The 12,786-nt window shown below is 47.5% G+C and overlaps 1 protein-coding gene across 3 annotated transcripts; it reads left to right on the top strand.

Annotated features, from left to right (window-relative positions):
- Positions 1-671: 671 nt before the first annotated feature.
- Positions 672-11,993, top strand: WRAP53 (WD repeat containing antisense to TP53). Of its 3 annotated transcripts, XM_081029720.1 has the most exons (11): positions 672-847; positions 985-1,389; positions 1,554-1,652; positions 1,914-2,025; positions 9,633-9,721; positions 9,926-10,016; positions 10,123-10,255; positions 10,831-11,039; positions 11,239-11,342; positions 11,488-11,622; positions 11,736-11,993. In XM_081029720.1, the coding sequence occupies exons 2-11, from the start codon at positions 986-988 to the stop codon at positions 11,974-11,976; spliced, it is 1,617 nt and encodes a 538-aa protein (XP_080885846.1). In that variant the 5' UTR covers positions 672-847; position 985; the 3' UTR covers positions 11,977-11,993. The 3 variants fall into 3 exon arrangements, with proteins under 3 accessions (XP_080885846.1, XP_080885845.1, XP_080885847.1); XM_081029719.1 differs by having other exon boundaries at positions 720-1,389; XM_081029721.1 differs by having other exon boundaries at positions 720-1,389; positions 11,488-11,617; positions 11,736-11,875.
- The last annotated feature ends 793 nt before the right edge of the window (positions 11,994-12,786 follow it).

Here is a 12,786-nt window from a genome sequence, read left to right as displayed (position 1 = left end):
GGAAGTTCGGCAAGCCAGAGCCGCGAGGACATATTTGTGGAAACAATTTTGGAAGACTCCTGCCACTGTGTCAAATACGAAAGTGGAAGAAAGCCTTTGCACTTGCCGTTGCCTCCACCAGGAACACTCCTTTCCCAGATAGCTGGATAGGTTCTTCTCATCAGCTAAAATGTCACCTTTTAGGAAGGCCTTCGTTAATATCCCAATCTAAAGTGTTTCCCCAAATACTCTATATCACACCATCTTGTTTTATTTTCTTTACAACCCTTACCACTATTCCTTGCCTTCAATACTCGGTAACGTAAGCCTTAGTCTACTATCTTATTCATTGTGTTTCCCAATGCCTAGTACAGTACTGGGTGGCAAGTAAGAGCTCAATAATAAATATTTATTGAATGAATGAAGAGACGGAAGTCTGAGGAATTGGCGAATGAGATGCAAAAGAGGTTCAAAACCTGTAAAATCAAACAGCACTAGCGCCCTCTGCAGGTGAGGGGGGAAGTAGGAGCTTTAAGAACGACCGCGGGAGCTCAGGCACTTCGCGCCCTGGCCAAAGCTTTCAGACTACAACTCCCAAGGAGGCACTAGGAGTCCCAGGGCTTGATGGGAACGGTAAACCGCGACCTGTTACGTCCCTGCCCCGCCTCTCCTGTCGGTCGCCCGCGAAATCTGATCCGAGATGTGGAAGTCCAATCGAAAGGTGGGCACAAATCCCGCGAGAGTAAGTGGAACGTACGTAGCAACCGATCGGGCTAAGGACCGTGGTGCTTTCAACTTTGGTGTACCCTTGTTAGCTCCGCCTTCCGGGGGTCGTCTGCCCCCTCCCGGAAGAAGAAGGAAGGCACAGGTGGGTTTATCCAGCCTACTTCCCGGATCCTTGAGAAGTTTGAAGCTGTCTCGGTCGTTCAGCAGACCAGGCAGCCGGTAGCCGGTGGGAAGAGGGTTGCCGGACAGAGGCCAGTGTCTGCCGCGCTTCCTCTACAGTATGAAGACGCCGGAGGCGCCACCGTTGGCTCCGGACTGCCTGTCTTCAGACCAGGCCCCTGCTCCAGCCCGTCTTTCTTCTCAGGCTTCCTCGATGGATAAAAATACGGACCCTGAACTAATGCCACCACCATCCGATGGGGATGATCCGCCCCTCATGTCCCCAGATCCCGTGTCTGGCCCAGCTGTGTCCCAGGAGCTGGAGGAGGGGGACCCAGCTTCTCTCTCCACTCCCCTGGAAACAGGATTTGGCACTCCTAGTAAGTTGAGCCCTCGAATCGAGGAGCAAGAACTTTCTGAAAATATGAGCCTTTCTGCAGAAGAAACGAAGAGGCCAGAGTTGGGGTCTGGAGAAGCCATGGAATGTGTGTCTGCGGAACCCGCTGCTGAGAATGAAGAATACATGTAAGTGGTGATGGCCGTTGACTCAGGAATCTGAGGAGATTGGAAGTGACATGTGTAGAACTGCGAGGTATACTTTATCTGCCAGTCCTCAGCCCCACTTCTCCAAGTCTGTTTACACTTAGCTTCGGTGACTCAGGTTTGTTGTCCTCCCATCTTCCTTCCAGTACTTGGAACTACAGCTTCTCCCAGCTACCTCAGTTTTTCAGTGGTTCCTGGTCAGAGTTCAGAACCCAGCCTGAGAACTTCTTGAAAGGCTGTAAGTGGTAAGTAAGGAAAATGGGGCAGGGAGAGCATCACACCAGGGTTTTCACCTTGAAACACCCCATTTGTCTGGGAGAAGGATCCCACAGAGGTGGGAACAGGAGTAAAATCCCTCTTGGACTGAGCTTAAATTTCATCTAGGATTATGTCTTCTACTTTCCTCAAGGCCTTAGGGGGATTACCTACCCCAGAGGGAGGCCGAGCCCTAGCCCAACACTTGGAAAACAGGTCTGCCTAGCTTTCTAACTCTTGCTTACTCCTAGGGCTCCTGATGGTTCCTGCATCTTGACTAATAGTGCTGATAATATCCTGAGGATTTATAACCTGCCCTCAGAGCTGTATAATGAGGGGGAGCAGCTGGAATATGCAGAAATGGTAAGGGTAAGGGCTAACTCAGCTTCTTCATCTGACACTGCACATTTAAGGCCTTCCTGTACAGGTAGCAAGTACAGTCCACATGTTTCCTGTTCACAAACAGAACATTTTTTCACCATGAATTTCCAAGCATTTTTAGCATAGGTAGCATTTTTCACCTCGAATTCTGAAGTCATTTAAATAAATGTTCCTTCTTTAGTCAGGAATATGTGTTTCCCATAAAAGAGTAGTGGATTTCTCATGGCAATATTTAATTGATTTATAGATGTTTATTGAATGATTACCAAAATGTCAGTTACTGTATTTGGCGTTGGGATAAAGTGGTGAATGAGGCAGATGAGCTGGTGTGCTTTTTTGTTTGGGAGATAGACAATAAACATGTAAATCAATAAATAATCAAGTTTATTATAGATTATAATACATGCTATAAAGGAAATAAACAGAAAGAGGAGAGACTAACTAGAAGATACCATTTAGGCAAAATGGTCAGGGAGGGGCTCTCTGAAAAGGAGACATTTGAGCTGAGACCTGAAGGAGTTTGAGATCAGTCTTGTGAAAAGCAGTAGAAAGAGCATTCCAGGAAGGAGGCAATGATCTTACAAAGACCCAGAGCTGGGAAAGAGCTTCGTGTGTTCAAGAACAGAAACAAGGCCAGTGTGTCCGGACAGAGGCCAGTGAGGGGGAAAGTGTACTAAGGGTGGAGAGGTGGCTAGTAGCCAGATTATGTCAGATCTTGTGAGTAGGGCATTTGGAGTTTATTTGGAAGCCATGGGAGAGTTTTAAAACAGAAGAGTGAAATGATGGCTGATGTTTCGACAATGGATTGTGGGTGGGCAACAGTGAAATCAGGGAGATTCATTAGGATGCATTTTTCTTTTTTGTTTTGTTTTTTAAAGATTTCATTGGGGAAGGGGAACAGGACTTTATTGGGGAACAGTGTGTACTTCCAGGACTCTTTTCCAAGTCAAGTTGTTGTCTTTTCAATCTTAGTTGTGGAGGGCGCCGTTCAGCTTCAAGTTGTTGTCCTTTCAGTCTTAGTTGTGGAGGGTGCAGCTCAGCTCTAGGTCTAGTTGCTGTTGCTAGTTGCAGGGGGCGCAGCTCACCATCCCTTCTGGGAGTCGAGCTGGCAACCTTGTGGTTGAGAGCCCACTGGCCCATGTGGGAATCGAACTGGCAGCCTTTGGAGTTAGGAGCCCTGAGATCCAACCGCCTGAGCCACCAGGCCGGCCCCAGGATGCATTTTTCATGGTCTAAGCAAGAAATAATGGTGGCTAAGGTGGTGTCAGGAGAGAGATGGATGGATTTGAAGTATAGTTTGTAGGACTTGGAGGTCAGTTGGATGTGGAGGGGCAGGGAAGGAAGCAATCCAGGGTGATGTCTAGGTTTTTGCAGCCGATGGATGGTGGTATGATTTAGCCAGTGGAGGAAACAGGGATATAAAAAAGTATTAGGACAAGTCAAGGTGTTTTAGGTATATTAAATGTGAAATGTAAAACTAAGGGGAGAAATTGAGGCTGGGGATATACTTTGAGAAGTAAGAGAGCACATAGATGATATATTGAGGCTTGAGAATGGATTCAGTCTCAAGAGAGTGTAAAATGGAGAAGGCTCAGACAGAACCCTGAGCGTTCCAGCATATGGAGTTGGGGTGCAGGAGAAATTACAAAAGTGGAGGCAAAGAGTCATGTCTAATGCTGTTCAGCATGAGGCACTTTTAGATAATGACCCAAGAACATATTAGTGACATTGATAGGAACACATTCAGGCAGAAGCTGATTAGAGTGAGTGGAAGAGGAACTATAGGTAATCCTTGGAAAAGTTTTCTTGTGACAGGGAGCTGAGAAATGGAATGGTGACCAGAGGGAATGTGGGGCCAAAGAAGGGTTCACGGGGTGCCTCTGTGGTGTCAGGAATAACTCCGGTAGACAGGAGTTGATGCTCTAGGAGAGGGAAGGGGTAACAAAGTCAGTGAGTGGCTGGGTGAAGACAGGATCCAAAGCACATTAGAGGACTTGGCTTTGATGGGTGCAGAATCTTTGCGGTAGGAAGAAAGGCAGAGGATACATTCAGAGGTATCTGTTTGGTGTTTGGAAGATTTCTGGTGTCTCTGTTGGCTTCTCAGTGAAGCATAAAGGGAGGTTATCAGCTGAAGGAAGAGGGTCTGTGGAGAGAGCAGAAGGTGTGAATGATCCGTCCTGTGGAGTCAAAGATCAGAACCACCAAGGAATGTGGTAGTATTGCTAGGCTTTGCTTAGTGCCCACTAGAAATGTGTTGCCATCCATTTGAAGTCAGACCAGTTAGCGTGGTTGTGCATCTTTCCCCAGCAAGTTAACTGACTATAGTTTCTCTATAAAATGAGGATGACAATAGTAGCACCCACCTCGCAAACTTGTGATAATTAAAAGGATTAATGTAAAGTGCTTAAAACAGTGCCAGCATGTACTAAGTATTCATTCAATAAGCAGAAGTAGTCATGGATGTTAGTTGGCTGCAAGCATGGAATAGGATGGTCTGGTTGGGGTTTGCCAGGGGAGAAAGACAAGGGTGTCTTGAGAGTGTCTACAGGAGTATGCATGTAATGATTGACTAGAATGTAAAGTGGGTAAGGAAATGGGTTGTAAATATGTGTTTGATGAAGCTGAGTCATTGTTCTGGTAGCAGTAGGAGAGCAAGTGAACTGGATGGGTCGGAGGTGGTACGCAGAGACTATTATGGTGACAAAGCCCAGGACTTAGTTATGGGAGTGGGTGGCTACTGTACAGTGAAGGCCATGGCTCTGGGTGCTGAGGAAGTCAAGGAATGGAAGAGGCTAGGGTGCTGGGCGATCCAGCTTTCTTTCCTTGACTCAGTCATTCAACAAAGTTTTTTAGTATATTCTATGTGCCAGGCCCTGTATTAGGTCCCAGGGATTACTCAAACAAAAACAGACATTGAGTCTCTGTGCCCGTAATGCTTATATTCTAGGGAAACAGGGAACGGGGAGGGGGGAGAGTGAAAAAAAAAAAATCGGACAAGTGGTGTGGAGAAAAATAAAGCAGGGAGAAAATTGGGAGAACAAGTTACAATTTTTAAAAGGATTGTAGGGGAAGACCTCACTGTTTATGTGACATTTGAACAGAGACCTGAAGGAAGGAAGACAGTGAACCAAGCTGATATTTTGGGGAAGAATATGGTGGGCAGAGAGAACAACAATTTGGAAGTCCCAGTGGGAATGAAAGTCAACAAGAATAACAGGAGTATCAGTGGGGAATAAGATACTGAACCAGGAGATAAAGTCTCAGTGAATGAGGGAGGATGAACAGGAAGGGGGGAGCTAGCTAATCGGATGACAAGAACTTACAGAGAAGCTAGAGTTTAAGGAAGTGAAAAGATTTGGAAATGACAGTGGGGAGCACAGTTGACACACACCTCCTGTCCTTGAGGTGTGTACTGGAGAGTGGGGGTGAGAATTAAAGGAAGTCTTGATGGTTTCCTTAAAGAAGAGTGTCCAGCTCCAGGAACGGTTCTGAACGCTTACCCAGCATGCAGGTCAGTAAGATTGGAGGCCGCAGACATTTGAGTTTTCAGGGTAATATATAAAGCACTGATTCCTGGAAAAGAAACCGGTGGTGTCTCAGGACCAGGAGGGCGTGGTATAGCCCTTCTGAAAGATTTCAGGACCAGATATAGTTAGAAGTGACTCTGGAAATACGAGCGGTTGAGAATTTATTGCACAAACTCATTTTAAGAGAAATGGGAATGTTGAAAAAGGAAAAAAGTCATCATTACTCGCTCTACAAAATTCAGTTCTTTAAGTTTTCTTCGTTCTTTCCAAGCTCTGTACAATACTGAAGCTTGCTATGTGGCTGTAATCCTATGGTAGGTGGTTTTGTATACTGCCTTTTCTTTTTAATAATCATATCCTAAATGTTTTTCATGGTGCTTCAGTCTTCATAGCTATCATGTTTAATGGCGTGTGATATTGCCCTGAGTACATATGATAGAAAATTTTCTTACCTATTCTCCTGTTTTGGTTTGTTTCCAGGATTTTTATATATAAATTATTCAATGAGCATCTTCATGTGTTTTGATGGAAATTCTTTTCATAAGAGAAATTTTATGAGTAAGAAATATCCTAGGTCAGACAGTATCAATTTTTTTTGTGTGTATCTTGTATACAGATAGTGAATTTGTTTTCAAAGTTTTTGTGGGTTTTTTTTTTTAAGTGCTGTTAGCATTGTGAGTGTACCAGTGCTAGCCCAAAGTTCCTCATTAGATATTTTCATTTTTAAAGTTTATTGTTTGGAAGTGGATAAAGTTTTTATAGGTGGGGAAATTGGGGCAGGACATTTTTTGGGTATTTCCATACACCTGTGTGTTGCTTCTTCCCAACATAGTGTCCCAATAACGTTCCTCCCTCTCTACTGTTTCTGGAACCCCTGTTCCTAACTCCCCAGCCTCTTCCCTGAGTGCTCTCCTCTTGTGGCTCTTGCCTGAGGCCTTTACTTCCCTCTAGCCCTCTCCAGGGGAAACTGTGCATCTGCCACGCCCTACATATCTCAGGGCAGTGGGAGAAGGGGGAGCCCTCGTTCCCAAATGCTGTATCCAGACAATTGTTCTTTCTCTTTGTAAAAACTTTTCTGTTGAGGCTTCTGCTGTCTGATTCTCCCACTTGCTAAGGACATTGGTACCTCATGACCCTTCTGTGAACGAACCCCAAGTCCTTCCACCACCTTAGTGACCTCAGGTATTCAAACCAGAAGCCAGAGTCTCATCCTTTAATCTTCCTTTTCCCTAATCCCCCACATCCAATTAATTACCAAATCCCATCAAGTCTACCTAATCTTTCTAATCCATCTATTTCTGTTTACTCCACTGTCTCTACTTTAATTCAGGGTTCTATTATTTTGGCCCTTATATTACTGGACTAGTCTCCTGTCTTCATTTGCTCATCAAAACATTATTTAATGTTTGGGGAAATAGTGGTGAGTAAGACAGACACGGTTCCTGCCTTCTCAGATAGGTACGATGCAGAGTGAGGCTCACGGAGTGCTATAGGAACAGGGAGCAGGGCACCTTGCTTGTTTGCGTGGTTAGGGAAGGTTTCCTAGTGGAAGAAGCTTCTAAGAGCCCAAAAGGATGATTAGGATTCAACTGGGAGAAGTTGTTGGGGGAGGTGAAGGAAGATTCTGTACTTGGACGCTAGTATTCATGAAAGCCTGCAGGTTGAGAGTATGGTGAGTTGGCACCTTCTGGAAACTTAGAGCCAAAATGGTAAGATCTAGAGATTTTGAAGGAGTGAGAACAGAGAGATGAGCCATTAAGAAGTGGGTATGGGGGGGGCCGGCCCGGTGGCTCAGGCGTTGGAGCTCCGTGCTCCTAACTTCGAAGGCTGCCGGTTCGATTCCCACATGGCCCGGTGGGCTCTCAACCACAAGGTTGCCAGTTCAATTCCTCGAGTCCCGCAAGGGATCGTGGGCCCCACTCCCTGCAGCTAGGATTGAACAGGCACCTAGAGCTGAGCTGCCGCTGAGCTGCCGCTGAGCTGCCGCTGAGCTGCCACTGAGCTGCCGCTGAGCTTGCTGGATGGCTCAGTTGGTTGGAGCGCGTCCTCTCAACCACAAGGTTGTCGGTTTGGCTCCCGCAGGGGATGGTGGGCTGCGCCCCTGCAACTGGTAGCGGGCTGGACCTGGAGCTGAGCTGCGCCCTCCACAACTGAGATTGAAGGGACAACTTGACTTGGAAAAAAGGTCTTGGAAGTACACACTGTTCACCAATAAAGTCCTGTCCCCTTCCCCAATTAAAAAAAAAAAAAAAAAGAAGTTTCCATTATGAATTAAAAAAAAAAAAGTAATCAAATGGTTATATACAAATAAAGAAGTGGGTATGGGGTAGATGTCCGGTAAGATACAGTTTTGTAAGGAGATGGGGTTTTATATTGAGGGTTATGTGGAGTCATTGAAACATTTTACGAAAGTGACACAGCACCTTTAACAAGGTCTCTAGGGCCTCAATGTAGCTGTAGTGTGGAGAATGGATGGGCAGGTTGCAATATGGGGGTGCAGGAAGGCCCGGAGGATGTGTAGAATGTTGCAGAAATGCTTGCAAGAAGGCAGTGGCTTCACGTGAGGTGAAGGGGAGTGAACAGCTTTAAGAGAACACGGAGGTGTACTTGTCAGGATTTGCTATTGGGTTGGCCCAGGAGTGGAAAGGGAGTCAGAAATAGTAGTAGTCAAGGCTGATGCTCAGATTTCAGACTTCAAAGTTGGCTGTGGGCCCAGGAGGAATAGCAGGTTGGAAGGCAGCAGTTTCTGGTCCTTTATAGACAAATTGAGTTTGAGGTACCTGTGAGATGCCCAAGTGGAGTTTTCTACCAGGCCATTGGAGATATGAGTTCAGAGCAGAGAAGTGAAAACTGAAGTCATGGCTGGATGACATCACCCTGAGGTCCAGCGAATAACTGACAAAGGATTGGTATTCAGATGATTTAAAGATTTCCTTCAAATCAATAAGAAAAAAAGACAATAAAAACAAGTAGAAAAGTGAACAAAAATTATGAAAAGGTGTACTTCAATTGCTAATAAACATAGATAAATGTCTAACCTCAGTAGTAATGAAGGAAATGCAAATTTATACCATAGCCAAATACCATTTCACAGCCTTTAAACTGAGGAAAATGTAAAAGTCTGGCAATACCAGCAGGATGCAGAGCAATAGGCACTCTCATGCTGCTGCTGCGAGAGGGAATCGGGATGAGACTTTGGAGAAAAACGTGACATTATCTAGCAGAGTTGGCAAAGTGTGTACTGTACAGCCCGGTAATTTCCCTCTTTAGCAGAAAGTGCAGAGAAACCCTCCCACATATACCAATATGTGGAAAAGCACACTAGGCAAAAAAGGGAAAAACATCAGTGACTGTCAATAGAGAAGGATAGGTGAGCAGTCCTGTACAGTAGTGAAAATGCATGAATTAGAGCTAAATATGTCACCATGGTTAAATCTCATAATCACAAAGAGATGCTTATGGTGTGATACCATTAATATTAAGTTTAAAGGCATGCAAGACAATACTGTACATTGTTTTTTCTCTGTATGAATATCCTCCTAGAGAAATGCGTGAGAATGGCAAATTCAGGATAGTGTTTACCTGAGGGAAGGTTTCATTGGGAAGAGGTTTTAACTGTTTTGTAGACTTGATTTCTTAAGCTGGGTGGAGGTGTCACAGGATGGGTTTTTGTTTTTAGTTTTTAATACTTCTTTGCATGTTTGGACTGTTTAGTAATTTTTTAAAGCCTCAAATGGTACCTAGTAGATGCTCAGTAAATATGCGCATCATTGGTTGGTTCTTTGTCTCTGGGTTGGGATATTATTTGTTTCTTCCTCTCTAAGTGTTTAAAAAACAAAAGAATAAATCTGTATGGTTTTTGGTGGTTCAAATCTGACATTAAAATCTGAGCTGATCCTTGAATGTTGAGATCAAGATTCTGTTCTTCATAGTAACCCCATCTGCCTTCTCCTGCCTGGTTAAAGGCCAACAGACGATCTCCTTTTGCCATGAAACTGCTGGAGGCTCTAGTCTGCCTCCTTTCCCTGCCAGTGACCCAGGCATTCCCAAATCTCTGTTCAGGCCCCTGTCCTGCGGATGGTGGAAGGTGACACCATCTATGATTACTGCTGGTATTCTCTGATGTCTTCAGCCCAGCCAGACACCTCCTAGTAAGTGATGTTCTTTGCCTCCCCTGCTCCCCACAATAGTTTCAAGGGGACCCTTTGCTGAGAGAGTCAAGGGCTACCCAGGGGTCTCTGGAGGGGGAAAGCTTGGTGTGCCCCTAGGTTGCAAGCTGAGAGGAGAGGGCGGGTCAGTTGGCTTCCTCCCTTTCCTTTGACAGCGCGGGGCCTCAGTGTTCCTGTCTGTCTCAGTGTGGCCAGCAGTAGCCGGGAGAACCCCATTCACATCTGGGATGCATTCACTGGAGAGCTCCGGGCTTCCTTTCGCGCCTACAACCACCTGGTAGGGACCTCCCACCCAGCCCCAGGGCTCATCTTGGCCCAGCTTTACTTCCTTGAGGACAGCTGAGGCTTTGCTAGGCCTGTTTTCAGCCCTCTCCTACCCTCAGGATGAGCTGACAGCAGCCCACTCGCTCTGTTTCTCCCTGGATGGCTCCCAGCTCTTCTGTGGCTTCAGCCGGACTGTGCGTGTCTTCTCCACGGCCCGGCCTGGCCGTGACTGTGAGGTCCGAGCCACTTTTGGTAAGCATCTGTGCCCACGAGGGAGGAGGGAAGAAAAAGGCACTGCCATGTGCAGAGGGGCTTTGTGGGAGCCAAGAGGCCACATGTGGGGGATCACATCTTCCTCAGTGTAACCCTGGGAGGCAGGTGGTACCCAGTGGGCAGAGGAGAAAACAGACTCAGGGAGGGGTTGAAACTTTCCCAAGGTCAACCCGCTGGTTACAGAGCTGGTTCACTCCTGAGCCCAGGTCCTATCGACTATGTATCTTTTGGCCTCCAGAAATCTTAGTATCTCTAGGAAATTGGAGGTGAAGCTGATTCCATTTTCCTATAAACTTTCAGCTTTCCATCCCTTCCAGGAAAAACTGAGATTTGAAAGGGAAGAAGTAGGTCTTGGGCATTTAGATCCTTTGGGAGGATAGAAGGATCTGGGGAGTAGCAGCGGTCTTCATCCTGTTTGTGACAAACCCAGCAGGGGAGACACATGAGTCTTGGCACATGAGCTCTGGGACAGGGGACACGGTGGCACCTCTTAATTAACCTGGTTAATGTCAGGTGCTGTTGCCCCTGCCCCACTTTGTTCCTTCCCTTTCTAGCAAAAAAGCAGGGCCAGAGCGGCATCATCTCCTGCATAGCCTTCAGCCCAGCTCAGCCCCTCTATGCTTGTGGCTCCTACAGCCGTTCCTTGGGTCTGTATGCCTGGGATGACGGCTCCCCTCTCGCCTTGCTGGGAGGGCACCAAGGGGGCATCACCCACCTCTGCTTTCACCCAGATGGCAACCGCTTCTTCTCAGGAGCCCGCAAGGTAGGGGTCATATCCTGAGATCCCAAAGGGTGGTAGGCAAGAGTGGGGATGTAGTCTGATATGTTTGGAGGATAGACATGGGAATAAACCAACCCAAGCTAAAGGAATGCCTGTAAATCTTGAGAAAAGCAGGGATGTCTTGGGGCGAGGGGTGGTGGTGGAGAAGGGCAGACTCCAGGCCCCTGTTCTATGTCTTCAGGAGAATGAGCTTCTGTGCTGGGATCTCCGGCAGCCTGGTCATCCACTGTGGTCCCTGAATCGTGAGGTGACTACCAATCAGCGCATCTACTTTGATCTGGACCCGTGAGTGACTGTGGGTCCTTCCTGCCCAGGACCCCAATGCCCCTGGGGATGCCCAGCTATTGCCCAGATCCCAGTCCCTGGGTGTGAGGGGTTCCTGCCCCAGAATGATGACTCCCTACCAGCAAGCCTCTGCTCTCACCCCCAGGACTGGGCAGTTCCTAGTAAGTGGCAGCACTAGCGGGGCTGTCTCTGTGTGGGATATCAGCGTGGCTGGGCATGAAGGGAAGCCGGAGCCAGTGCTGAGTTTTCTGCCCCAGAAGGACTGCACCAACGGAGTGAGGTCATCAGTTAATTCCACAGATTTTGGGGCTTGGGTTGGGGAGGGAGGTGAATTGCTGAGGGAGCAAGCATCCTCTCAGGATTTTGACAGACGTTTCCTGTCTCTCTTTCCAGCCTGCATCCTAGCCTGCCTCTGCTGGCCACTGCTTCGGGTCAGCGTGTGTTTCCAGAACCCACGGAGAGTGGGGACGAGGGGGAGCAGGAGGTGGACATTCCCCTGCTCTCCATGCGCCACATCCACCTTGAATGTCAGCTTCAGCTCTGGTGGTGTGGGGGGAGCCCAGACACCAGTAATCCTGATGGTCACCAGGGTGAGAAGGGACAGGGAGGGACAGAGGGAGGGGGGAATGAGTAAAAAAGGTGTTATATGATACTAGAGTCTTTGTGTCTGTTTGGGGAGGCAAGTGATGGAGGTGGGGGCCAGGAGGGGTACTAGTGAGCTCCCTTGTCCACTAGCAGTGGGATTGGCATATTGTTCCTGAAACCAGGGTTGAGAGGTGGGACTAGGCAGGAGCCAATGGGGCTGCTGAGCTTTGTATGAAGTCAAGTGAGTGGGGGTGGGGCTTCATGCCATTGACTGGTTGGTTGCTAGGCAACTTGGTAAACTGAAGGGGGTGAACCTGTTTGAAATCTCACTCCCAAGGTGGGGGCAACAGGGGTCAAAGTGAGAGTGGCTGAGCAGGAGTGGCAGGAGCAGTGTGTCAGACTATTGCGTGTGACTGTGCGAGACTGCAGACAGTGGCAGACAAGACAGCGCTCATTCTGCACTCAACACTATTTACCATCATCCAGCAGCAGAGGGACCATTACTCAGCTCTGGGGGAAGGGGAGCAGGAGCACCCACTTCCCCTTCCCTGGACCACCCCGGCCCCTGCAGGAGGCAGGTGACTGAGTAGCCAGAGTCAAGGACATATATGAAAGCGTCAAGGTGCTGAAAACCAGAGGTCACTTTCTGTATTCCCGTTAGATCCGGGACAAGGGTGAGAGTCTTTCATTCGGCAGCTGTCACTGGTCTTATTTCTCCCATTTATCTGCTGTCTTTGGGGGTGGGTGGGCAAGTATGTTATTGCAAGTGTTGGCTCCTCCCATAGGCACACCTTGCCAAACACTGAGGAGGGGGTTTCTGGAAAGATAACTGTCAGCAGAGGATTTGATTTTGGACCTC

The sequence above is a fragment of the Rhinolophus hipposideros genome (assembly GCF_964194185.1).
Source record: "Rhinolophus hipposideros genome assembly, chromosome: 20".
NCBI lineage: Eukaryota > Metazoa > Chordata > Mammalia > Chiroptera > Rhinolophidae > Rhinolophus > Rhinolophus hipposideros.
The sequence above is the reverse complement of the archived record's forward strand: the minus strand, read 5'-3'. Positions and strand labels throughout refer to the sequence as shown.

What these genes read in the sequence shown, in the direction of transcription:
- WRAP53 (XM_081029720.1), top strand. Translation starts at nt 986, where the DNA reads ATGAAGACGCCGGAGGCGCCACCGTTGGCTCCGGACTGCCTGTCTTCA. An exon ending in ATCTACTTTGATCTGGACCC is followed by an intron (nt 11,343 to 11,487) that starts GTGAGTGACTGT and finishes TCTCACCCCCAG; the next exon opens with GACTGGGCAGTTCCTAGTAA. An exon ending in GACTGCACCAACGGAGTGAG is followed by an intron (nt 11,623 to 11,735) that starts GTCATCAGTTAA and finishes CTCTCTTTCCAG; the next exon opens with CCTGCATCCTAGCCTGCCTC.